At 38.8% G+C, this 26,509-nt stretch overlaps 4 protein-coding genes across 6 annotated transcripts; 1 reads left to right on the top strand and 3 right to left on the bottom strand.

The window, feature by feature from the left end:
• Window positions 1-51: 51 nt before the first annotated feature.
• On the top strand, window positions 52-6,212 carry LOC143217395 (uncharacterized). The gene is made up of 6 exons (XM_076441640.1): window positions 52-715; window positions 780-1,146; window positions 2,025-2,813; window positions 2,876-3,307; window positions 3,386-3,448; window positions 3,516-6,212. Exons 2-6 carry the CDS (start codon window positions 780-782, stop codon window positions 3,953-3,955), a joined length of 2,091 nt encoding a protein of 696 aa, XP_076297755.1. The 5' UTR covers window positions 52-715; the 3' UTR covers window positions 3,956-6,212.
• LOC143217396 (sialin) lies at window positions 4,109-8,045 on the bottom strand. Its single transcript, XM_076441641.1, has 7 exons — window positions 7,915-8,045; window positions 7,016-7,100; window positions 6,718-6,938; window positions 6,501-6,647; window positions 6,292-6,424; window positions 5,971-6,212; window positions 4,109-5,884 (listed from the first exon to the last, which is right to left on the bottom strand). The coding sequence occupies exons 2-7, from the start codon at window positions 7,071-7,073 to the stop codon at window positions 5,666-5,668; spliced, it is 1,020 nt and encodes a 339-aa protein (XP_076297756.1). The 5' UTR covers window positions 7,074-7,100; window positions 7,915-8,045; the 3' UTR covers window positions 4,109-5,665.
• On the bottom strand, window positions 7,138-9,856 carry LOC143216937 (putative transporter slc-17.2). The gene is made up of 5 exons (XM_076440514.1): window positions 9,832-9,856; window positions 8,124-8,317; window positions 7,915-8,045; window positions 7,729-7,834; window positions 7,138-7,155 (listed from the first exon to the last, which is right to left on the bottom strand). The coding sequence occupies exons 1-5, from the start codon at window positions 9,854-9,856 to the stop codon at window positions 7,138-7,140; spliced, it is 474 nt and encodes a 157-aa protein (XP_076296629.1).
• On the bottom strand, window positions 9,832-25,559 carry LOC143217393 (uncharacterized). 3 transcript variants are annotated; one of them, XM_076441636.1, is made up of 30 exons: window positions 23,797-25,559; window positions 22,916-22,972; window positions 22,699-22,794; window positions 22,553-22,596; window positions 22,401-22,466; window positions 22,170-22,283; window positions 21,906-22,026; window positions 21,713-21,837; window positions 20,668-20,874; window positions 19,860-19,958; window positions 19,688-19,796; window positions 19,413-19,600; window positions 18,619-18,835; window positions 18,452-18,540; window positions 18,066-18,227; window positions 17,835-17,996; window positions 17,576-17,773; window positions 17,325-17,469; window positions 16,075-16,335; window positions 15,878-16,011; window positions 15,545-15,814; window positions 14,768-14,983; window positions 14,590-14,679; window positions 14,141-14,522; window positions 13,854-14,072; window positions 13,607-13,779; window positions 13,305-13,526; window positions 11,988-13,225; window positions 11,837-11,909; window positions 9,832-10,182 (listed from the first exon to the last, which is right to left on the bottom strand). In XM_076441636.1, exons 1-28 carry the CDS (start codon window positions 23,990-23,992, stop codon window positions 13,079-13,081), a joined length of 4,509 nt encoding a protein of 1,502 aa, XP_076297751.1. In that variant the 5' UTR covers window positions 23,993-25,559; the 3' UTR covers window positions 9,832-10,182; window positions 11,837-11,909; window positions 11,988-13,078. The 3 variants fall into 3 exon arrangements, with proteins under 3 accessions (XP_076297751.1, XP_076297752.1, XP_076297750.1); XM_076441637.1 differs by lacking the exon at window positions 11,837-11,909; XM_076441635.1 differs by having other exon boundaries at window positions 11,837-13,225.
• Between the last annotated feature and the right edge of the window lie 950 nt (window positions 25,560-26,509).

Below are 26,509 nucleotides of genomic sequence, written 5' to 3' on the forward strand. Positions count from 1 at the left end.
ATAGTGAAAAACTGAATCGAATCAATCTTGTGGCACATTTTATCAGCTTTAATTTTGTATGGTATGGTCTTATCGCTAGGACGCATAGTTTCCGAGATATCCGCGCTCAAATTTCACTAATCGTGCTGAAGAGTTAGTGAACTTTGAGCGCAGATACCTCGGAAACTATGCGAGATAGCGAAAAACTGAATCCAATCAATCTTGTAGCACATTTTATCAGCTTTAATTTTGTATAGAATGGTCTTATCGCTAGGAGACATAGTTTCCGAGATATAAGCGGAAAACCGAAAAAGGGGACCTTCTGCGTGACCCCTGCACCCCGCTCACCCCCCAGGAGTAGGGACTTTTAGTACGTTTACCTCCTAACTAGTCCAAACAAAGTCCCAAAGTTAAAAATTGTGTTCCTTCCACTTCCCTCTACGCGGCCCCCCTTATGAGGATTCATTGACTGGACTAATAATGAATTGGAACATTTGTATATTGCTATACTATATGTATAATTGAACGTCAATCTGGTTGACAGTCCAGAAGACCGCTAACCTTTCAAAATGTAAAATTTTCTTGAAATTCATCTACAAATCTCCTCAACGTTTCGTGACAGTGTTGCAGAAATGTTGAGATGACATCTCTGAATAATAAATCTGTTATCTCGCCGACACGAAGCCGCACAGAAGAATCTATATACGCAGCAGTATCCAATTAACACCTCGTCAAGGTAAATATTTTTCCGAGTAACATAAACATTCATAATTACTATTAATGCATCCTGTGCATCGCAGATGTCCGACGATGAGGTTTGGGTGCAAACCCAAATCACAGTGACTCCGCAGGACGATGCAATTATCCGTGAGATTTCGAAGACAGCGATACTGTCGTCAACACCGGAAGTGCCATTGCTCCTCGACAGGGTCTTGTACAGGCGAGGCACCAGTCATATGCACTTTGTAACAGACGTGGAACTAACACCCTCGGGAACGCGGCCAATAAGTCTAGAGTCCTACATTCCCAAACTGGACACAGAGATGCAAACATACTTGCAGGGAGTACCGGAAGTTCATATCTCCAACGAGTACAGAGACGAAGCCACGCAAACGCTGTACATGGCATCGCCGTGCCCACCATTAGCGTACTACAAGGACATCATGAGTACGTTCTACGTATAATAATTAGACTGCGGATCTTTATGCAAAATAAAAACTTCATACCTACATTACGACAAGCCGGGGTGAAATAAATATTTAATTTCTTGTTAAATATGTTTAATAGGTTAAAACTAATATAGCAGTATATTTAAATTCTTCAAATTTTTTTACTGTCAGAAATTAGACCTACTCATTTTTATCATAAATGCATAAAATCCGCAGTCTAATAATAATATCATACCTTCGGAATTGATCAATGAAAAGATTTATTTTATTCTTTAACGGGGTAGTCCCATAAGTTGGGGCTCTTCGGTAGCCAAAACATACGCGTGGAGAACCACGCGCGACAGAAGTGAAACTTCTTGCTTATTGGGCGTAGATACAGATTTCAATAAAAATTGATGAAATCCCAACAAAAACATTCTGTAAACAGGAGCCAAGTTCTTATGGCCGTAAAAAGTTGTGAGATCAAACAAAATACGGCCAAGTTCGTTAGCTTAGAAATACCTCTTGCAATACTGAACAAAGCGTTTGTAAAAATTAGTTTAAAAGAACACTATTTAATTTTTAAAGAGTTACATGGAGGGCTAACTTATTCAAACTTGGCCGTTAGTTTTTAAACGAATGGCCATAAAAGGTGTTAAGTAGCGGCCAAGTTTGAATAATTCAGCCCTCCATGTAACTCTTGAAAAATTAAATAGCGTTCTTTTAAACTAATTTTTACAAACACTTTTTTCAGTATTGCAAGAGGTATTTCTAAGCTAACGAACTTGGCCATATTTTGTTTGATCTCACAACCTTTTACGGCCATAAGAACTTGGCTCCTGTTTACAGAATGTTTTTGTTGGTTAAAATTACTAAACATTTAACAAATATCTACAGCGTCGATGCAAGAGACATCGATGCCGATGCTGAAGGCAACTATGGCAGCGGAGACTGTAATCAGCTTCCCCCCCGACACACCACAAGACACTGTAGTAGAAGAACTATCAACGAAGGTGGGAGACCGAGACATCAGAGAATTAACCACCTATTTTACCGAGAAGGAACAAGCAAGCATGTTGGCACCAGACATTATGAATTTCGTTTTGGAGCGAGCACTATGGATAATCGATCCAAAAATCGATAAAAAGATAAAACTTGCCGACAAAGAAGTACAAACATCGATCAAAGTTAACAACGTCACGAACATGGCCATCATCGACAATGAAACGCAAACCGATCTGACTTGCGAGCCGAAAGATTCGAATAGTATGCTTTTGTCGAACTATCTCGAAGCGAAAAATATGGTTTCCGATTATTTGGAAAACTGGCTGTCGGAAGGGATCGAAGCCATAGCAGTTGTAGACGAGATAATTCATGAAATCGTTGATAAATGTACGGAGAGACTGAAATCTCCTATGAAGGATCAAACTATGCAAACTATAGTGACTTATAGATTGAGTGGAGAAAAGGAGCAGGATATTTTGAGAAAATTGAGGAACGGGATTGTTGTTGATCCTATGGAGGCATCGTTTGTTGTCGAGCCATTGATCGACGATTTATTAGAATCGGTCTGTCGTATTGTTTCTAACAATGCACCGAAGGCGGTGAAATGCATTTTGCATTTTGTCCTGCGGAGAACGATGACCATAATCGATAAGCTCGAAGAACTTCAACTCGAATCGCAACGTTAGTACTTATTTCTGCTTTTCAGGTATTAAGCATTTGTATTAATAATTTTTGTTGAACAGCGAAGCCATTGGACGACGTGCTAGCAAAAAGAAGACAGAAAATCCTCGACTCCATGCCTAAAACGGAAACGGAAACGGTTTACACTCAAACGACCATTGGCGGAGTCTCCGAGGTTCAGAAAATCAAGGACAAAGAGGTCGTGTGCTCCATTTGCAGACGACCATCGGTCTGCCAATATTGTGCAGTCGAACAAGACGATGCTCCTTGGGAACAGCCGAAGATGCTTCGTACGCAGGACATACTACTCGCGTACAAACCCTGTTACATTGTCACTACGCTTTCGGAGAGAGAGATGAATGTAAAACCACCCCCTCCACCTGTCAAGAAAATTTTCCAACCGGTGAAATCGATGCTGAGCAGTTCGGAATACTCTTCGAGACCCTCTGGGGACACTATGGACGTGCTACCGGAACCTGAGATCATGCCACAAGGTAGAAACCGAATGGGATGATACTATTTAAGAAAATACATATTAAGATCACTAGAAATCTGTACGAAATTTCTTTCAGAATCTGTTAACGAGTGGTCCTACGTTATCGATGCCACCGTGATGAAACCAGTATCGATTGGAGGTAAAAGTTGAATTTGTTGTATCAATTCGAATCTAGATAACCAAGTGAATCTAATTATAATTTACAGAGACCCGTAGCAGCGCGAGTAGAACGACAAGTTCATTAGATAAAGCAAAGTCTCGATCATACGATCAGTATACATGCGGCGCTCCAAAATCCGTATCTTCAGAAACAGCGAACGCTTTGAAGATACTGAAGAACACATTCTGCAGTCAAGAGAACTGCGTGACTTCCTCGCTCGAGGATCTCGCCGATCGTTGTCTGATTAAGAACAGGAGAATTCCGTGCGTGCAATCGCCGTGCGTTGCATGCATCAACAGAAGCAGCAGCAGCTTTAGCAGCGTGAACAACTGCTGCATTGAACAGTCTTGCAAACCTGTTTCGAGATTACGCTTACCTACGACGAACACCTACAAACAGAATGGTTCACAGAATCATACGAAGTCGAATGACAACTTCAAAATCATTCCTATATGTCTCTCGCAGATTTCAAACTCTCACGGATGACTCAAATCAATTATTTTAATGATATGAATGAAAAATGATATTTTTAAATTCTTCTAATGTCTTCAGTTTTGTATTTCAACAAGAATCACTATATGTAAGAGATGTTGGCGCAGCAGGCGAACGTACTAATAGCTAAAATAAGATGAACGCATCTTCACATTTATTATCACATGTATATTTAGAAAACAGTCGATACACATCACAATGTAAACAGGACTTTCACTGTTCGTATCGAAGTTGCAAAAGTGTTTATAAATAAAGTAACATTGTACAGTTAATTATCATTAATCGTCTAAATTCTACGTGTCTCGAAGTAAGTTACAATAGCGTTAAAATAAAGGACGAACGTTGCAATAAATTATTCGAATTCCCGTTGATTTTAATATTCAGCGTTCGAGCCATTGTGAATAGCACAGCGTTCACGCACATAGAACCCGAACGCATAGCAAATAATTTATTGGCAGTGCTGTGACATTGCTGACGTCAAGCTACCATGACCTACATTGATTCTACTTAAACGTGCGACGCATGATTTGGCACAAAATCAAGAAATGCGAATATAAGAGTATTCATTTTCACAAGTATCTGTAATATTATCGCTTCCAAATATCCTAATAATATTTGTAGATGGTTTCGAGCTTGCCAACGAAATGCCAGAGCATTTTAATCGTTCATTTATTCCCCTTTTTGTTATTCGTAACAATGTTTGGATATATATATATATACATATATATATACTTTTTATTACAGTTCAACAATTTGCTCATTTACAGAAAATGATTTTTTGATATTCGTGACACTCTAACTAAGAAATTCTCCATCGACTGTTGAAATTAATTACTTATCAGTACTGCAATCCTCTTTTTACAGGATAACGATGCAATCGTCGATCCACGAACGCTTATATACATTGCAAGATATAATGAGAATATCAAACATTAGCAAAAATGTTCCTGAATCGCTGTTATTGCGTTGTATTTGTGGTTGAAAATGTAAAAGTACAAAACCGTGTAAAAGCGTTCTCAAAAATAAATATCGTATTCACGGTACATGTTTTGAAAATTCCACGTGGTAATGTGGAAAAACCTTCATTGAACACCTGGATATACAGTTGTAAAAATTCGCATACTCTTGCTCAAGTACGACTCCAAACATTATAGCCTATTTTGTCTTTAACAACATCCTAGTTGAGGCATGAGCTCCATTGAAGTCGAGCCTTAGGACATTTTAAACAAAGAGAGCTAGATAGACAATCTTTGGTCACTGTCAACACATCGAACTGGCAAGATTTCTTTTTCCTCATCATTTTCCCCGAAGCGTTGCCCTCGGGGGCAATCCGAAGCGCTCCGGGGCAAAATGCGTTGCACATGCCTGCCCTAGTTAGCTCCTATATTATTTTTTTCAACGTTCCTTAACTGTATTCTACAAAAGATTGACTTTCGTACGTGTCCGAGACACTCGAGGCATTAAACAAACTTTAAGATCAACGAATGTATGAAAATTAATATCGTATAATTGACTCAAAAAGAGCTTACCAGTAATGTGTGTGCGACTTATAAAACTGATCTCGTTCGTTTTTCACGTAGCGGCAAAGAAGTAGAAAATATTCGTCGACGGTCTTCAAAAAATGCTGCTGTGTTTAAGTAGTAGGTTCACAATTCAATGTCCATTACACTTCCTTCGGTTTTTCTTTTAAATTAGTTATTAAAACTAAAGCCGTTCGTTTTCACTCTCGTCCTCCGTCGCCGCTTCCTTTATAGGAATCTCAGTCATCTGTTTCTCCTCGTCGGAGCTGATCACTGTTTTGGGGTCGTTTGTATCGTTCCATGACTGTATCTCGGCCGAACCAAACAGCCAGAACAATATCGTCGCTGATGTGAATACTGCTGCCGAGATCCAGAACATGACACGCCATTCCTCCACTCCGTTCTGCAACAAATAAAAATTTACAGTCTCCGGAACAATGCATATAACTGCATTTTAACATTATGTGTGAATGAAAATACAACTCGTACCCTTTCGTTCGTCAGCGCTCCAATAATTGGTGGAATAATAAATCCAGGGAAGCTGCCAAATGTGTTCATAATTCCATACAACGAACCAGCAAAGTTCGGAGCAAGATCTTGATGGTTCTGCAGACTAGTCTGACAGGCGGCACCATTGAACGACAACGCTACTATCAGCATAACTATTGCTGTGACTGCGTCGCAGCCAGCATAGGTCATCGCAATTAAAGCAATCGCTGGACCCATGTGAGCTGTTACAAAATATAATCGTTTATACAACGCTTGTTTTCATTTGTCTTATCAGTCTAATTCTTAACGAAACTTCCTTACAGAAAATCATAAATATCTTTCGGAGCCATCCTAAAGATAACATCTTCTTTCTTCGCAAATAATCCCCAGCTGCAGCGAACAATACTCCGGCACCGAGTCTAGCTATGTATGGTAATCCTGTAAGAGTTCCTCCCTAAATAACATACGATCAATATTACAGTTTTCGTTTATCGAACAGTTGTTCAAATTTTTAATAAATAGAGTCGTACTGATTTCATGTTGAAACCGAGAACTTCCAGTGTGTATTTGGGCCCGTTGGTTGCTATGAAATAAATTCCCCACATGTTGGCGAAGTGGGCCCACAGTAGGACCAGGAAAGGCGGGGAAGACAGAGCAGCTACTACTGGCAATTTTGTCTGCAATGTTGTAATGTTTGAAAAATTAATAAGACAAATGTGTTATTTAATCATTACAGTGTTTACTTGCCTTCTGCTTAGACACAGTTGTGCCTATTTGCTCTTTAATGTAAATTCTTTCCTTTTCTGTAATTCCTGGATGAAGATCCGGTGTGTCGTAGATTAGCAGAACCCATAAAGCATAGAAAACAAGTATGAGACCACTTGTGACGTAGTATGCTGCTTTCCAACCGAGTGCACTGATTATTTGACCGCATATAGCGAATGTCACCACAGTTCCGAATGGGCCACCTGGAAACCATGTCGAGTTAGTTATTGAAGATACAGCCAATTTCATGATTTAAGACAGAATACTCGGTCTGTTTTACCTTGCATTGTCCACACGAACATGCCCTTCTCGCTTGGAGGTACCCATCTTGCGATCATGGCATGAAGGGCAGGGTAAACAGCTCCCTGAAAATATACTTCGTTTTGGTAAAAACATTTCCTGCTACATCGCCATGCACACCTTATTCGTAAATAAAACTAGTATGTTCAATGTCTTTAGAATAAGAATGACGAGAAGTGTATAATAATTTGTTAATGCGAATTAGAAGTGACATGCATCACTTTTACCCATTTCTTATTAGCCCCTTAGTATACGCTAACGATCAGAGTTAATGGACCCCTAAATCTTATGAGCCGATGGAGAGCATAGTCCAATTTTTTTTCTCGAAGTTATAGCATTTTAAATATCAACAATTTTGCATCCGAGGTCCCTCAATTTTGATCGCTACTGTATGTGTGCATCGAATGAACCTCTAATGGGTAAGATTATGTATTTGCAATGCATAAGTGCGCATAATAGACTATAATTAGACTACAGAATTGTATACTTATTTACATTTCTATCAGCAACCACTTTGAAACGTACTCAACAGATTCTAATTTCTTTTTCTTTTAGAGATAATACACTAAATTCTCTGAAAGATTTTGATTCTCTTGCAGTTTAATTATAAGTTCGTCTCAACATACATAATGTTGAGAATAAAATGAGGTCTTAGGAAACAGTATATAAAAAAATTTGTGGTGGAAAACTTACTCCGAAGAAGCCCATCAGAAAACGGAGTACAAACACAAAACCATAATGAAGACCAGAAGCCCAAGGCATCAAAAGGTTTAATGCGGCGGGTATTAGTGTTGCAAATCTATATTAGCATATAGTTGAACAATTGATAAACGTGTGGCATGTGTAATCAAAGTGATAATTAAGGAATGTTATACTAACGCAACCACTTTCGAACCACCATATTTCTCAGCTAGAAGACCAGCCGGAATACTTCCTGGAAGCACTCCGTAAAAATATCCAGAGAGCAATAGACCTTGTATATGTTGGTTCCATTCGTATCTTTGACCGTACTGAAATAAACATAAAAGAAATCATTTTTACAATTATTGTACGTTCTCTGAAAATAATTTTAGAAATCAATTACTTACGTTTTTCAGTTCTACAGTCTGGTTAGTGGCATTAGTTAACGAGATAGCAGAACACGCTAGACCAGCTCCTCCATCCTTTTGAGTTGTGTTCACCATGGCAACAATAGTAATTGATAAATTTGTGCGTATCATGTATGAGAACATACATGCTAGGAACATCATAGCCCCCAGGATTCCTCTTTTAGGAACTTTTTCTGCAATACATGCGTACACGTGTATGAATGTTAACGAGAATCATTGAAATATTAATTATTCATCAGTAGACTGTGGATTTTTATGCATTTATGGATAAATCTGCTAGGTAAATTATGAAACGGTAAAAGATTTAAAAAATCTAAGAATCTAATTAGGTTGTTTGCAACATGTTGAAATTATTCAGGGATCAAATCAATTTCTTCCCACAATTGATGTAGAATATTTTTATTTTGATTTATCAATTTTTCTTCTCTTTTTTTATCTGCCTTGTAAATCGAACGATCATTATGGAACCTGTTACGAGAGGAATCTCTACAACTGGCTGTTATCTCTGAGATACATAAAAGCGAGAATTAATAGGTGTTTGTCTATTAAAAACAGGTCTGATACTGATAATCGCCGCAACCATTTCTACGACAAACTTAACGATCCACTTATAGACTCTTGTAATACAAGTGTTTATCTGTAAATGCTCTTCAAATTTCACGGATATAGTTTTAATCTTTAACAGCAATCGATCATTCGAGATCCGCAAAGAATTTAGGCTTCTGAGACCTTGGCATCAATTGCAATCGATCTTTAATCCATAAAAACATATTTTCAAGATAAAGAATATTTTCAATGGAAATTCGAGTATTCCAAGTATTATTTATACTAACAATTCATTGAATTCGAACATTTATTTTATATTTAATGAAATAAAATCGTTGAAGGTAGTCAAAAAATAATTTCCCATTGCAATTTACGTTTCAATTTGAAAAAGGAACGAAGCGAGATTGCTTCATAATAACATCTGTATTGAACCAAATCAAGTACCACTTACGACAATATCGCAATTCAAAGGGCCGTTAGACAGTGGTAAACCAAAACATAAAACGGGGACAATAAAAGTTGTGATATCGTCAATACGACTGCAATTGACGGCCCTAAAAAGAAAAAAATTCTCGACCGACCTATAAATGCGAGATAAATGAACTGCGGGAGACCTTTAGAACCTTCTGAATCAGTTTCAATCGCGTGATGTTCCATTTATCAACGATGCCGTTCACGGAAACGATCAAGAAATTTTCCCACCCTTCCGATACGTAGATCTTGCCGAAATTTTAAAAAAAGTTCATCTAGAAACCTTCTAAACGAATTGTATAATGTGCGAAACCAAAACCAAATTTAAGTAGGTGTAATTTAAAACAGTAACAACATTAGAAGAATTTAAAAGTACTGTTATATTATTTTATACCTATTAAATTCAGATAGACAATTTTTCTAGTAATTAGCTGTCTAGTAATCACAATTACAATTTACGGATAACGACCGTCCTTAACGCGGCCTTGAAAGGACCATCGTGTTCTCCGAAGTAATCCCGCGAAAAAGAGGATTCGATTGACGCAGTCTACGGAAACTTTTCAACCTCGAACGATCGGTATACCATTCATGGATACCTTGAATCGCTATTCACATGTTACGCGAAAGTCGGCGATAACCTTCGATTATCTTAAAATTACAAAATACGTACCATTGACCTTTCGGAAGAGAGCCATTTTGTTTTGAGCGCCGCGTGCAGAATCTTCGCGAATTTATATGACCGTGGGACGACTGCGTTTCAATTCTTCAAACATGAAACTGACACTGCAGAAAGCCGATATACGTTAACAGCTCTTAACAGGCTACAAACACTCCGTTGTTGTTCGAGGATGCAATTCGGTATATGATCGGCTTGGTACACTAATCGACGACTGCATTACGTCATCGTTTCGCAGCGGTTGATAATGATCTTTGCGGTGTTATTTCATTTTCCGTCTAGTCGACGATGACGCTTCCCACCGCCCTCGAAATCCAGTATAACGTAATATATGCTGCGAGGATGCTGAAAAAGACACTCTGTCGCTATATCCGAAATCTATATTTAATCCTCAATGATGTTTGAGTTACACGTGCTTACGCAATGTTACAGTCTCGTGTATGTACACACGAGCTTGTTGGAAAAAGAAATATTAACACATCGCTGCCTCGTGATCTGGAATTTCCTGATAAAATTCCTAATTTCTAGTTCCTCTTTGTACAGTCATTAACGCGACACTGGTCACTTAGTTAGATGGGTTTCAAATTGAGTAATTTCTAAATATTTTGGGAGTTTCTATTTTTGTTACTTCATAAAAGCTACCCTATTGGACTAATCCATGCTTTAAACGGAACCAATTAAAAAATGTCATAACTCTTACAGTACCTGTCTAATACACTTCCGGTAGACGGCGTCAAAATTCGCGATAAAAAAGCAATCACAGATAGCGATTTAATCGAATGATGAAATTAGTTAAAATTAATCAAAATATTATGGTTAATCGAAATGTACTCTCGTATTTAATGTATTGATTGTTTGAAAATGATCTAAACCTGATTAAAAGTATGTATAGACAATGGACGTTCATGTAAATTTGAATTTTGCCGGGGTGTGACACAACGATTTTAAACACGCCGATACGTTATACAAACAATATTGACCGTTGAAAGTAAATGGTACCAATGGTGCATGACCACTTTTTTGCTTATTATACCTATACCTAGCAAGCGGCTAAATATTTGTCTAACAAGGCCACCATTGCAATTGTAATCATTGAAACGTTGCGATAATCGACAATGCAATCCTTGCATTAAATAGCTTATCGTTTCGAATGATTGATACGATCCATGTTGTATTACTCTGCTTCTGCGATAAGGATTTCCGTGACGTTCTTATACGTGTGGCATTATCGATTTTTCATACTTTCCATCGAATATTCTTACATATTTGCTTTCCTTCTACAGTTACAATTTTACGACAGACTTCGGTACTATTTAACGCGGTTAACGATTGCCAGTTACAATGAAAATATTCGATTATTATAATTAGGCTGCGGATCTTTATGCGTTTACAGTTCATGGAAATTTTCAAAAATGCCGGAACATAAAAATCGGTAGAATTCAGTACGATTTTCACTTTGTATTTTGGAAAATCGGAAATTACATGAACATCCGCAGTCTAATAATAATTAATCAAATTTACTAGCTAAATAAAATAGAACATTGTCATTTGTAACATTTTGTTCTACGATCTGTAATTTCATCGATCGATGTGCATCGCTATTTTACAGAAATTGTTTTACATTGTACACGTGTATGCGCACACGTGTGCCCCATAATGATTATAAATTATCTATATGTAGTTACAATTTTATTCCCGCAACTTGCCTGATTAGAAAACAATCGAACTCAAACTCCTTTGCGACAAGCGTGGACGAAGCATGCTTACTTCACAAACTAATTTTACAAGCTATAATTTTTAGATTTAAATAAAGGAATATTGAGTAAACTTTACGCACCCGTAACTAAATAATTATAACACTAAAATATGTACATGCTTGTGAACGTAAAAATGCCATCACAAATCACAACTTGCATCATTGTAAATGAAGAAAGTAAAAGGATTTATGTCGATGCAGTTTGTATGCGAGTGTATTTAAATATTTCATAATTGGACTAACCTCTTTCAAATGTTCCTTCGAGTATTTAGGGTTAAATAGGATTCACGTGTCGATTCCCCTTATCTAACGAATGCTTGTGCAGGAAATCGTCGTAACAATGAACCTCGGTATTGCAACAGAAAATGATGCACTTTTCATTGAATCTACTCACGTGTGCCTACGCCGAGTCGAACACTGAGAACCATAACTGTTATCTTTCGTTTGTGAACGTTGTTGCATCACTTATAAAATAGAACGAAACTGTGCACACAAAATGATCAACCCTGCGTACACCACGCACGAATATGACTGAATTTCAGTTACTAAAACTGAACTACTGTACCAACACCAACACTACCGACGTTTTGTAGTCATTCGCTCGCGCTTTTTCTCCCCTCCACCGTCACCTGTTGACTGTGTATGTATCTATATATATACAAGCGTGCTATATATGTATGGAAACATCAATACATACGCTTGTGGCACAGCTGCCGATTTACAAAATCACATTCTATCCTATTCTATTTTTATTTTACTATAAACACAGTCTTCTAAATATTTCAGCTGCGATGTTATAAAAAATATTTCATATGTTTAATTTGAATGAATACCAATATCATTATTTTTTTAGGATTTTCAAGATCATCATTTTTTTTAGCATAAAGGGGCAGTCGTATCATTTGGATATTTGCATAAACTCATAAATTTATATTTTCTAGGTGTAGATGATTTTCTTCCTTGCGTATTGTTAACTTGACCTTGAGGTGACCTTTGATTCCAGAAAGCACAATTAAATATGATTATTATGCGTGAAGAAAATTGTTATATTTATTTGTAGTTTGTATAAATTAAATCTAGAATTGTGCTATAATTATAAGTTGAATTGCTAATCTTAATATTAGTAGGATTTACAGACTCGTATATGTACACTACGTATATCATACTTATTCTTATACGTATACTTACTGGTAAAATATTACTTATAGCGTGCAAGGTATAGTAATGATATAATAATTTCAGTGTAAAAAATGTATTAAATATGATGCATAAATGTCTTAAGTTTTGTGATTATAATAAACCTCTCACTTTAGGCAGTAGAAGTACTATTTTATCATGTGTCGATATACAAATTAAAGATTTAATTAGCGGAGACACAGTACTTTGTATAAATAAAATTTGACGATAGTAGACCGCATGCCTGAGTTGGAAGTCCTAAATGTTTTGAGCATGTTTTGAAAATGTCAAAGTATTTAATATATTCTATTACTCGTAACAAGCAGCACCAATTTCTATATAGAAACTTTGCTCAGGTTTCCCAATGTCCCGTAGAGCAATATCTATGATAGGCAACCTTACGGGTTTGTCAGTTTCGTATGAGATTACAGTTTTGCCCCATTCTTGACTACGCAGCTGCAGAAAGTAGCAATACACATTTAATATACACATATATAAATTGAAAGAAAATATTATTAAAACTTTAAAGGCTTACCTTACAATCATCCATTATCATATCATACTTGAGACGTTGATTCCCACGTGGTGTCAATTCAGCATCATTCCATGACAACAGTTTCATACCCTTCCTATAAGTTTTCCGTTCAGAATCGAAGTACGCTATACTATTTTTACAGTGGTACGTTATATTTTGAGAAGCACTCTTCGATAGTAATTGCAGGAACCCTACTTGATTACTGTCTGTTTTATAAGTAATCTGTACAAGGAACAATCAATTTTAAAAGATGCAATGGTATGTAATTTACTATATGATGAGTCTCATTTAAAGTTTCAAACCTTCATTCCATCTTCTATTTCGCTTAACCAAGTCTCTTGTTGATCAGTGATGTACGTAATTTCTGGTGAACGTACTGGATTCGGTAGCAAGCATGTTGCACGTTTCTTCGCATCGCAGTGCACTAGAATTGCATCTCTAGTGTCACCTTCGTTTGGATCTATCCAATACTCTCCTAAAACAATAATTAAATTATGAGAACTATTTGAACACAATAGAAAGAAATGACTATTAAATATCGGAACAAACCTGAAGGCTTATCTGGATAGGCAACGAAAAGGTCCCTGCATGTTTTCGCTGGGGAATTCTTTTCGCCGTCCGGTTTTATAAACTTCTTGAAAGTTGCGCTTAAATGCTTGTACGCTTTCATTATAAGTTCTCGTCTTTCCTCTTCCGATATATCTTTACCAAATATTCTCGGTGGTTCATCACCGAGTAGTGGATCTGGGCCTTTAGTTTGACCTTGTGCTAAAAGTACGCAGTATGTTTAGCAATAATAGCACAGTCTATTATAAAATAATAATATAAATATTCACCTAAAAGAGCAGCTAAGGAAGCAGCATCGTAACCTAATCCAACTTCGCCAGGCGGACCTGGAGGTCCAGGAGGACCAGGAAGACCTGGTGTTCCGTGGCGACCCTCATCACCTGTTGGTCCCTTCGGACCAGGATTACCGGTTAACCCAATTGGTCCAGGACTACCATCTCTACCTGGACTACCCCTAATCCCAGGTTCGCCATCCTTGCCAGGTAGACCTATAGGACCCGGAGGTCCGTTCTCTCCTGCTGGACCAACTGCCCCAGGTAATCCCTGTAAGCCAGTAAACCCTCTGTGTCCTTTAGAACCTTTCTGACCCTCTTCACCACGGTCTCCCTTTGGTCCTTCTAGTCCTATGGGTCCGGCTTTTCCTCTGGCTCCCTACAGTAAGACAAAATTGCAATTATTACCGCAATAGAATCAAATCGGAATAAGTTATTCAACTGACTTGCTGTCCTTCTACACCCGGAGGCCCAGCTTCTCCTTTGGAACCTCTTTCCCCAGTTGGCCCTGGAGGTCCTGATTGGCCGGGTTGTCCCTAATTGGAGGCAGGACGTTTATATTATTTGAAACGGTTCTGAAAATGTTTTATAAAATAGTTATGTTATAAGAGAAAGGAGATTCACCTGTAAACCTGGAGAACCGGGTAATCCTGTAGGTCCAGCAATGCCAGGTGGACCTTTGTCTCCAGGACGACCGGATATTCCAGGAGGTCCAGATTTACCAACAGGCCCTTCCGGTCCCACTTCTCCCGGAGGTCCAGCTGGCCCGATTGGTCCGATTAAGCCAGGAGGGCCTGGTGGGCCTTCTGATCCTGGTTTTCCAGGTATGCCAGTCTCACCCTACCGCAATTTATAAGTAAACAGACTAGGTTGCAGAGTTGTGCTAATTAAATTACATTGTAATTCAATTACGCAATTGAAAGAGAGAGAGGGAGTGAGAGAGAGCGAGTGAGAGTGCGAGAGAGAGCGAGAGAGAGCGGAAGAGTGGCGCCGCAACGTGGGGGTTGGTGAGCGAAGCGAGGAGGGGTCGGAGCCCCCTAGTACAATATAATTAAAATACAGCTCTCCAAATTATAGCCCAGAACTTTGGAAAGGCGCGATACATTTTTGTGTTTTTCTTTCATATACTTGTCTGCTGTCTGTGCGGATTAGTTTCTATTCCTCGTCCTAAAATTTAAAAAATGTGTAATGCAGAAGTTATTTTTGTTCAGATATTATAAATGCATAAATAATTCTCTCCGCTCCCCCTACTCTCGCTCCGCTCCCTGCTCGCTTCGCTCGACAACCCCCCGCGGCGCCGCTCTCTCGCTCTCTCTCGCTCTCTCTCGCTCTCTCTCGCTCTCTCTCGCTCTCTCACGCTTTTGCTCTTTTTCTTTCTCTCTGATGGGAAAAGACACTTACAGCTGGGCCTCGCAATCCTCTAGCGCCCACTGGTCCAACAGGTCCTGCAAGACCTGGTATACCTCTTTCACCAGGAGTACCTTGAGCACCTTGCGGGCCAGGAGCCCCTGCAGGTCCTTCGGAACCACTTTCGCCCTTGTCTCCATCCGCACCAGGTAATCCTGGGTTTCCAATTGGCCCGGGGCTTCCAGTACGTCCCGTTTCTCCAGCTGCACCCTTGATACCTTGCAGTCCCGGAGGGCCTGATGGCCCAGTTGAGCCAGGTGGACCCTGAGGAAGTTTTGCATGAACATGAACATTTGTATAGTCTAACAATGACAAATTAAAACTTACCGCTGCACCAACTGGTCCAGGTATGCCAGGTGGTCCCATAAGTCCCGGTTCTCCTCTGAGACCTGGTTCGCCCCTTACTCCTTTAGCTCCCGTCAATCCAGTCATGCCCATAGGCCCAGATTCTCCGGGAGTGCCTATATTTTTGTTTTAACTTTTAAATGAACCAATCCTAATAAACTTTGCATTACAAGTATTACCTGGAAGACCAGAGTTTCCTTGATCCCCCTTCGAACCAGGATAACCTCGGTCGCCTTTCAATCCTGGCAAACCGATCAGTCCTTGAGGTCCTGGGAATCCTTGCGATCCCTGCAAACCTTGCTGTCCCCGTTCTCCTGGAGCACCAGGAGCTCCGACTTCTCCTGGTGAACCAGGTGAACCAGGATCTCCTCTTTCTGCTGGCTCCCCCGGTGGACCTGGTGGACCTACCAAACCTTGTGGTCCACGTTCTCCAAATCGCCCTGAGAATAAGTATTCAAATATTTAGCAATACCCCTGTAGACGTAGTGCTAATTCAATCACATTGTATTTCAATTATATAGCAATTCAACTACGTCGTAACTGAATTACATAATTCAAACCTTTCAATTAATTAAATTACTAAGTATTTTAGTCAGATGTGTAATTGAAATCTTTCTATTATTATTATTATTATTATATGTATAAAATAGTTTTGTAGTTTCTGTCACGCTAAAACGCCGAGCGGGTTGTCTTCTGAAGGGGAACCGAAAATTGAGCGACGTGACAGTGTGTATTTTTCAAAGAGAGACAGCGAGAGAGAGGTGCTGTGAGACGCGGGGGGTTGGCAAGCGAAGCGAGCAGGGGGTGGAGCCCCCTAATACAATATAATTAAAATACAGCTCTCCAAATTATAGCCCAGAACTTTGAAGAAGTGCGATATATTTTTGTTTTTCTTTCATATACTTGTTTGCTGTCTGTGCGGCGTAGTTTCTATTCCTCGTCTTCGTTCATATGTACTTTATTATTCTTTAATTTTTAATTTTAATTTAATTACATCGTAATTCGTAATTAATGTAATTTAATTACAAACTATTTTATAATTGTACTCCAATTGCAATTACGAATTACATTGTAATTTAATTGAACGAAGATCTGAATTATAAATTACAATATAACTGAATTACAATGTAATTCAATTACTTTGTAATTATAATTCCTGGAGAAATTCAATTGTTATTTTGCACAACTCTGACTAGAGTGTTCGCTTCGCTTGCCAACCCCCGCGTCGCTGCACGCTCTCTCTCTCTCTCTCTCTCGGTCTCTCTCACTCTCTCGCCCTCTCTCTCTCTCTCTCTCTCTCTCTCTCTCTCTGAATAATACACACTGTCACGTCGCTCAATTTTTGGTTCCCGTCAGAAGGCTTCGCCGCTCGGAGTTTTTGCGTGACAGAACTACAATACTATTTTATATAATAGAAAGACAATACAACCTGGTGGTCCTTCGGGTCCAATTGGACCAGTGGATCCTCTTTCTCCTTTCGGACCTGATTCCCCTGGAATACCTCTCAATCCGGGTATACCCACCAGCCCTGTCGGACCAGTATTTCCTCTATCCCCTTTTTCTCCTGGCAATCCCTAAAATGTCACAAACGATGTCTTCAAATGATCAGAGATAGATAACGACTTTTTCCTCATTGTTTGTTGAACAGTGTAATTTTAAAAAACATAGAGGAAAGCTTACAGGAGGTCCATCGAGTCCTTGTGCTCCCCGTTCTCCCTTATGTCCCGGAAGTCCTGATAACCCAGCTTGTCCCCTCTCACCGGGGAATCCACGTTCCCCACGATTACCAGGTGTTCCGACTGTACCCGGTGCTCCTTGTACACCTGGTTCACCATCCTTGCCCGGGGTACCTGGGTTACCAGTTGCACCTGGAAACCCCTAATTATATGAAATTATTTATTGTACTCGCAAAACCGATGTTCAAAGTTTCAAAGCATACCTGGAAGCCTCTAGCGCCAGGAGCTCCTGGAGGGCCTCGTTCGCCATCTGCTCCTGATGGACCAGGTGAGCCTTGGGGACCTGGACCTCCTTCCTTTCCTGTATCACCTCTGGGACCCTGTGGTCCAGGGTTTCCTGGTTCTCCGGCCTTGCCTGGTTCACCCTTTTGCAAACAGATTTTACATGGAATAAAATTTCTTCATGACCTAATCAGGAAAAGAAGAGAGCGTACCGGATATCCTTTTTCGCCGGGAAGACCTATCTGTCCAGGCAAACCTTGTATTCCAGTAGGACCTTGTTCACCTGGCTTCCCATCGGCACCCTGAATTCCTCTGTCTCCTGGGTTGCCTGGCTTCCCAGGTGCACCGGGACGACCCATTGTTCCTCTTGCACCCTGTAATATTGTATTCAATGTTTTAGTCTGCGCAATATCAAAGGGCCGAGCCGGTTAACCACTTCGCTACCACGGACGAGCTATATCGCGACGAAATACCGTTCGTACGATGACCACAGACGAGTTATTTCGCGACGCAAATGTCGCTTGCGCTATGCCACGGACGAGTTAACTCGCGGCCATCGTACAAACTACAAACGGTATTTCGTCGCGAGGGATCAAACCTGCAATCCTGTTGCCCCAGGACGTCCAGGATCTCCTGTTGCACCCTTTGATCCAGGTGGTCCTACTAACCCGCGGTCTCCAGACTGACCTGATCAGTCCACATAATCTCGTTAGGACTGATTAATCGTGAAATACGTAAAAGACTGCAGAACGAAAGAGGATTCACCTTTTGCTCCAATTGGGCCATCAAGTCCAGGAGGACCCGGTGCCCCAGGACTTCCGCGTTCTCCAAAAGGACCGGCTGGTCCGCTAGGTCCACGCATTCCCCGTTTCCCCCTTTTCCCTTCGTTTCCAGGAGGACCAGGTATTCCACGAGGTCCTGGTGAACCCGAGTCACCTTTCGGTCCACTGTCTCCTCTAAATCCTCTCTCACCAGGAAGTCCCTGAAAATGATAGTAACCTTAGAACACGTAATCGGAGTAATTAGTAGAGATTGCGGTTTTGAACGTGTACTAAAATCCACGTGTACACGTGGTACGTAAACCGTGTAGTACGAATTTAAGGTTCCGTGAATACAGATCCTTATGTCAATGGTGACCATTGAAGAAATTAGTAGAAAATCATTTAAATACTCGAGAAACGGATAATGACGTTTTTCGTATATTTAAAGAAATGGTACTTTTCGATATAACGTAACGATTTCGGCTCACTTTTAATGAAGTTAGCAATAGTACAATCAGGTCATTTGGTACAATTATAAAAAAGTTATTAGTTTTTAAAAGGTGTACGAATACTTTGTACACCCACGGTATACATTACATTAAATACAATCGGAAAGAATTCGATCGAAAAATAATAACGCCTCAGTTGTCGGACTCGAACGTGTCGAACGGATCCGTGTAGATACACGGATCCTTAAATTCTTACTACACGGTTCACGTACCACGTGTATTCATATACACGTGAAATAGGGATCTCTAGTAATTAGCGTTGTTAAAGCTTCAGACTAGAAGAACTCACGGGCATTCCTTTCATTCCATGGGCACCAGGATTTCCAGGTATCCCAGGTTGACCTCGAGCTCCTGGAAAACCAGGCGTGCCTACTAGGCCTGGCGATCCTATGCTTCCTTTCTCGCCAGGAATTCCATCCTTTCCCTGAGGTCCTTGCGGACCTGATTCACCCGGTTGACCTGGACGACCTGTTTCTCCTGTAGAATACAATATTTTATTCTTTACGAGTCTAAAAATATTTTGAAGTCCTTTAGAAAAAAATATAAATTAAGATATGCACGTACCTCGCGGACCTTGTAAACCTTGACTTCCCTTCGGCCCTTGAGCTCCCTGATCCCCTTTCATACCAGGACTACCAGGATAACCGGGTGGACCCGATTTACCCACTGCACCCTACGATAGTAATTTTAATCATGTATGCGATCCGTTAATCGAATTGTCTGAAATTTAACTTACAGGCTGTCCTGGAGGTCCTGGGATTCCATCCACTCCTCTGATTCCTGGAGGTCCTGGCGGACCCTCTCTACCCCGCTCACCACGTGGACCAGAAGGGCCCTGAAGAGAATACCGAACCACGTCCGGTAGTTCAGCCATTAATAATAATGAATAAAATCTCTCTAATAATGTTGTACGGGAAATAAAATATCAAATACTATAATTAATAATTAATATTGAATTATCATGTATTATACCGCATTGCGAGCAATAGAATTAAGGAAAATCTATAAGATATATTTCGCAGTTGACTACCTGGAATTGCTAACCCATGTGATTTATTTCAAACTTAAAACTCATCTTGAATTTAAAACTTCATTGAACAAATTCAGAATACAGCGAAATCTATTTTATTAAACAAATGAAATAATTCGAAATATAATATGCGAGTGAATAATTAAACGAAACATCCGTTGAAACCTATATTCATCACTGAAGAATGTAAAGATAGTCCAGAAGAAACTAATTGTAAGATAGACACCACGTAGAAGAAATGGACGAAAGAATCGATGAACAATATTGTCTTCATCTCGCTATAACTTTGTAAAAAAGCAACATAGCAACAATTTGAAACAGAGCATCTGAAACTAGCGGTTTCAGGCTTTCAAACCATTGTTTAACGATATTGATACGGCAATTTTTGACGGAGTTATGATCACGTAAAGTGGGACCAATTTTTCGCGTTCGCACAAGTGATCCCTTTCTTCTTTTGAGGAGTGTAGCTCTTAAAACGTCCACCTTAGGACGTAACATTATGTATAATACTTGCCACTTGACCCATTGGACCCATTGGCCCAGGTCCACCCATAGATCCTTTTTCTCCTGACACACCCTGTTCTCCTTTTGCTCCGTCTAATCCAGGAAAGCCACGATGTCCTTTAATTCCTGGGAGTCCAGACATTCCTGGAAGACCTCTCGGACCGACTGGACCGGGAGATCCTTGGGGACCAGGCTCTCCATCTTCTCCAGTGCTACCCTAATTTTTTGGAGTGGTATTTATGGGGAAAAACAAGTAGGAATTAGGTATTAGCATCGAACTGATAACATTGTCCAACTTTCAACTTTTTTTGTTTCACAATTACTGTTGGATTCTCTTATAGAGAACTCTTATGGAGTTTTTGCGCTGATTCCGAATCTGCCCTTAATTTTTCTCCTACACGCACAGTTTTTGAGAAACATGACTTTGAAAAAAAAACATATTTTTCAACTTTGAACAAATATTGTGCAGTTATTGTGAAAGATATTGAATTGTTCTTTGCAGCAAAAGATTCTGTATGGCGGCAACTCATGTCGGGCGAAGATATTGCTTTCTAGTTCGGTAAAAACGTCGATGTTGCAAAATTCAAAGAGGGGTCTCTCAAGATAAAAGTCTGCTCTATCGCATGATATAGTTCGATTTTACGCTAGACCTTTATTTTCTGAGATAAATTCAAAAATATCCTCAAAAATTGGTGCAAAAGTGATGTCTCTGTCTTTAATGATTGCTTGAACATGTTAAACATTCATAATGTACTAATATATTGGATATCACTGTATTCGGGAAACTCTACAGAAACTTTTGCTGCCAAGAACAATTCAATATCTCTTATAATAACTTCACAATTTTTGTTCAAAGTTGTAAAATATGTCTGTTTTTTCAAAGTCATGTTTCTCAAAAACTGTACGTCTGGGAGAAAAATTAAGGGCAGATTCGGAATCAGCGCAAGAAACACTATAAGAGTTTTCCTCTAAGAGAATCCAACAGCAATTGTGAAACATAAAAAAAGTTGAAATTTGTTGGACAGTGATAATTAAAATATCATGATTGTACATACGTCTTTTCCGGACAAACCAGGCAATCCTCGCGAACCTGGTGCACCTGGAGGACCTGAAGGCCCGGAGTCTCCAGGCTCACCTCGTACCCCCTGGAAGCCTTGTGGGCCTGGTGGTCCAGGTGGGCCTAATTCAAATATGAAGTTATCAATTTTGTAGGTTCACCAATTATTTTCAGAATTATTAAAAGAGTACCTGCTGGACCCCGTGGACCGACAGGACCCATTTGAGTTTGCACGTAAGGCTGTGATGGTCCTGTAGGACCTTTATCTTCACTTCCTTGGGATAAAGCCAATTGTTGGTAGTACATCGACACCTGCATTAATTCAGCAATATTAATAAGTATAAATTTTTTTCTTTCTCTCTCTCTTTCTGGAAAATACACACTGTCACGTCGCTCAATTTTCGGTTCCCGTCAGAAGGCTATTTATATAATAGAAAGATTTAACAAATACGTACATCAGGCACAGAGCCTGGTGGCCCTGGAGGACCGGGAATTCCCGGTGATCCTGGCTGTCCCGGGTATCCGGCATCACCTGGTCTTCCGGCGTCACCTGGCCGACCTGTTTCACCCTAATCGACACGTAGAATTAAAAACAATTCTATAGTTCACAACATAACAAATAAAAATTCTAATACATAATGGTTCTTCTTTTAATGAAACGCTTTTAATGCGACTAAATTATTTACCCTGGGTCCAGGCATGGCGACCGCACTTATCAGGCTACTTTCGCCTGGTAATATCTCTGTCGGTGGCTAACAAAATATTAAATAGTAATATTTCATTGTAAATATTGTTTATTAGAAATACTTCATTCTTTTGCATTTTATTTAACATTTACCGGGGTGTCTCTATCCAAAGTCGCATTGATTTCATCTGGTAGTCCTGTAAAAAGAGGAATATTGATTGGAAATCTGTAAACATTATTATTATATTTTTGTATATATATATATATACATATATTTTTACTAATAATAGTTTGTATACCGTGATGAAAATAACGAGTTGGTGTTGGAACTGGTAGATCTGTAGGGAAAGCTGCTCTATGAGTTACGAAATCCTTTGGCGATGAATCGTCCCTGTCTTTACGTAGATCAATAATACAGATTATTAAATATTAATGTACAGACAAAATTTTAATAAAAAATGTCTCACAAAATAATACATGGTTAATCTACGGTTTCGTTTAAATCGATTAACTCACCCATGGTAGCAGAATTAAATGAAGTGGTAGGCAACGAAGTAGATATCGGTTCTGTATCTATTTTTAAAAAAATGTAAAAACAAACGCATCAGAATTATGACTATAATTTCGAATGAAAAGCTAGAAAAAAATAAATCTCAAGAGTGTGAAGATACAGTTGAACAATAGCAAAGACAACAATTACAATTTAGAAGAAAATCAAACCGGAAAGCATGAATATATACGCGTCTATTATTGGTGCGCGTATCAGTTAATAAGCTATGATAAGAACGGCAATTGTTGATTCTTATCAATTAACACAATTGATTAATTGCATTATACGAAGTGCTAAACAGAGCATCCGATTCAAGACTTCCGGTGTTAATTACGTTGATTATTAATCCTTCCTTTAATTGCTCTGCATTCATGCCAGTACAAATGACACATTATACATTTTTTATTCGTTATACATTTTTATTTTATACATTATTTATAATAATATAACATTATCATAAAAGCACGCGGTAGTTCGAAATTAGACTTGAAGGACGTGCAAAGATTTTAAAAAACTGCTGAAGTTCAAATTCTCATACGAAAATTCCAAAATAATGTATATTTCTATTCATTAAAAAATGCATTTTTAAGCCCGGTCAAAAATGAATGCTGAAGTATGTTTAAAGAAAGTGTATGGATAAAAATTTCAGTGGAACTTATGAAATCCTCAAAAGTATCCGCGCCTTGCGAGGACCAAACGAATATTGCTGTTCCGTTGCATATTACCGCAGTATTATTATCAGCTCGTTAAACTGAATAGAAGAAGGAGCAACTATCAATGCAACTCCCGTCTAAATAATTTTACACAGAGATCCGCAGTTTGGTAAGAAATTGATCTGGAAACTCACCGTTCCTGTCATCGAACTCATCGTAAGATTCGTAGTAATCGTAATCGTAGTTCCCATCGGTGGGTTGTTGAGCTTGCACAGGTTTCGAGCGTTGTTTTCGGAGCTTGGTCCTGATGCAGTGCACCTGGAGCAGAAGAACCTGGAACACGACGACCGCCGTGGCCAGTTGAAGGGCCTTCCGCCCCATGGTCCCCATGGAGAACCGCGGCGACCAAATCCGTCGGTGTGATCCTAGAGAGAACCCGCCTTCATCTGAAGCTGAGGGCGACTAGACTTATGACAACTGGTGTATCATCTATTTAGCAGATGCTTTGTAACTCAAGGGAGGTCATCATCCTCCGTTTTACGATGTACATAGATGCAATCCTCCCACTGCCTGGAGGTTCGATCCCCCATCCCTTCCCTTTGATCCCTTTCTTTCCAACGCGATTTTTCCCATTTTATAAACGACCATTGCCTTCCCGCCTCCGTGCAAGCGCAAATGAGAGATCTTTCGATCGGCTTTCAAGCGTCAACTCAATGAACAAATTCGCAAATTTGTGTTATATACCTAAGAAATCGCTATTGTCATCCGCCAGTTGCTTCCAGTGTTAAAAGTCACATTTATGTATCGGTGCACTGGAAGCAACTGATGATTGACTGCAGCGTTTTTTATTTATAATGAAGATGATCGTGGATTCATTAGGTATACAAATATTTCTAGTCATATCTTCGTGAATTTGTTGATTATATAATAGAGAATCGGAATATGCACAACACGCCGTCGAAAATGATCTTCTTGAATTTCTATTTACTCCAACTTTTTATGGATTTATAATGAAGATGATCGTGATTCATTAGGTATACAAATATTTGTAGCCCTATCTTCGCGAATTTGTTGACTACATAGTAGAGAAGCGGAATATGCACAACACGCCGTCGAAAATGATCTTCTTGAATTTGTATTTACTCCATCTTATGAATAATTAATGAAAAAGATTTGAATCTTAAAATAAATCTAGCAATATACATGATACATTTATTTAATTCTTTAAAAGTTTAAAAATGATCGAGTCTTGAAAATTTAATTTAACTTCTAAATAAATATTCATCCCCTATGAGTACCGATACAACAAATACAACTTTCTATAAATGATCTTACAAAGACCATCGTTTAAAAAAATAATTGATAACTCTAACATAGAGCTGAAAAATAAAAATAGATTATTTCCGAACGCTATCGATAATACGATGTTTGCATAGCGCCTGCAATAGTTTATTGCTGGAACTAGTTGCGAAGAAAGATTGATAGAAACAGCTCGCGATGGACGTCGCGACTCCTTCAACTGTAAATCCAATTCACAGAATACGCAAATGGTACATCGACCCAGTTCGTGTTTCTTTCTTCATTTTTATCAGCTACTTCCAAGAGACTATTCTCGATACAGAGACGCGTCGTTCTCACTTAATAAGTTTATTAAATGACAATCATCGTTTTGGCCGCATTCCCGGAGTGCGACTTACTTTACAAAGCGTTAACCGTAATAGGCTACATTGACCCGCGTCTCTGCCTTCGTTAGAACCAACTATAAATCAGAGCTACCACTATATTTCTAATAGTGTAACTGGGCCAATCTACTATGTTGCTTTTCCAACACTTTTTAAACAATCTCTTCGAGCTCTAAAATTCGTTAATTCGGGGTAGATGCAGGTTGCAATACACCGTAGCTAATTCCCACTTCGGTATACATAATTTTACAAACATAAGACGAAAGTTCCAATTATTATAACCGACAGATTTCTCTTCTAGTCAAAATAAAATGAAAATACATTTTCATTTTATTTAACAGAACAAAGTTGTAATATGTGAACAAAAGGGTCCAGTGCCGTGTGAAGCACTGGAAACAATAATATACAGTTATATATTATTGTTGTTTGTTATATTTGCGTTACAGTGAAACATAATAACGCCACAATTTAGCGTACAAACAATATTTGCTAATAATACGTATTTAACAATAAATCTCTGTTATCATGCATATGGATCAATTTTTAGGGACGTCGCTTATTTAAACATAATCGTAATAAAGTTTTAAGTATGTCTTAACGAGAGTTGCAGATCGAGGAATGGTCGTTGCATCAGTTTAATCTCGACGGATCTCATGCAGTTAGGAAAAACATATAATGAACTTTGACAATTCTCGGGAGGGGGATTATTTTTGATATGTAAATTGTATAAGTTAAATAAAAAAGAGCCAGTCAGTCGTTTGGACTGAAAAATGTAAACTAAAAAAGCTGAAGGAAATGTTGAAAACGTTTTTCAGAAATAAACGAAAAATTAATATATTGGATTAATTTTTCCAAACTGAATAAGTTTGACGGAAAACGAAAAAGTTTATGAGATATATTTGAATAATCATTCATGTTTTCATTTCGCCATTGTTGTTTTATTAATTACCATCCCTTTTTCGTCGCTTTTATACAAGTACAAAAGTTAATCGATCTTTCATTGTTTCTATCTATGATGTTACTTGCGTATTTGAGAAAAGTGAAAAACTTATGCACGCAGAAAACCTCCATGAACAATAAGTGCACGTTTTTAGTGTGTAACAATTATAATTCTATATTCGACATACTTAAAAATATTTTGATTTGTTTTCTTTTTTATTTATTTATATTAATAATTTATTATAGAACTACAATTTCCTTTACAACGCCGAAGGCAACTCTTTTT

Source organism: Lasioglossum baleicum, chromosome 16, assembly GCF_051020765.1.
Source record: "Lasioglossum baleicum chromosome 16, iyLasBale1, whole genome shotgun sequence".
In the NCBI taxonomy this organism is placed as follows: domain Eukaryota; kingdom Metazoa; phylum Arthropoda; class Insecta; order Hymenoptera; family Halictidae; genus Lasioglossum; species Lasioglossum baleicum.

Bases quoted from the DNA above. Each gene is read 5' to 3' on its own strand.
- LOC143217395 (XM_076441640.1), top strand. From the start codon at position 780: ATGTCCGACGATGAGGTTTGGGTGCAAACCCAAATCACAGTGACTCCG. The intron at 2,814-2,875 runs GTTAGTACTTAT...TTTGTTGAACAG, and splicing joins ACTTCAACTCGAATCGCAAC to CGAAGCCATTGGACGACGTG. The intron at 3,308-3,385 runs GTAGAAACCGAA...AATTTCTTTCAG, and splicing joins ACCTGAGATCATGCCACAAG to AATCTGTTAACGAGTGGTCC.
- LOC143217396 (XM_076441641.1), bottom strand. From the start codon at position 7,073: ATGATCGCAAGATGGGTACCTCCAAGCGAGAAGGGCATGTTCGTGTGG. The intron at 6,213-6,291 runs GTAAGGAAGTTT...ATTTTGTAACAG, and splicing joins AAAGATATTTATGATTTTCT to CTCACATGGGTCCAGCGATT. The intron at 5,885-5,970 runs GTACGAGTTGTA...TATTTGTTGCAG, and splicing joins GAGCGCTGACGAACGAAAGG to AACGGAGTGGAGGAATGGCG.
- LOC143216937 (XM_076440514.1), bottom strand. From the start codon at position 9,856: ATGGCTCTCTTCCGAAAGGTCAATG. The intron at 8,046-8,123 runs GTAAGTAATTGA...TGTTTATTTCAG, and splicing joins AGACTGTAGAACTGAAAAAC to TACGGTCAAAGATACGAATG. The intron at 7,835-7,914 runs GTTAGTATAACA...ATGCTAATATAG, and splicing joins GGTGGTTCGAAAGTGGTTGC to ATTTGCAACACTAATACCCG.
- LOC143217393 (XM_076441637.1), bottom strand. From the start codon at position 23,992: ATGGGGACCATGGGGCGGAAGGCCCTTCAACTGGCCACGGCGGTCGTC. The intron at 18,836-19,412 runs GTGAGTTCTTCT...TATCATTTTCAG, and splicing joins ATGGAATGAAAGGAATGCCC to GGACTTCCTGGTGAGAGAGG. The intron at 17,470-17,575 runs GTAAGCTTTCCT...GTGACATTTTAG, and splicing joins AAGGACTCGATGGACCTCCT to GGATTGCCAGGAGAAAAAGG.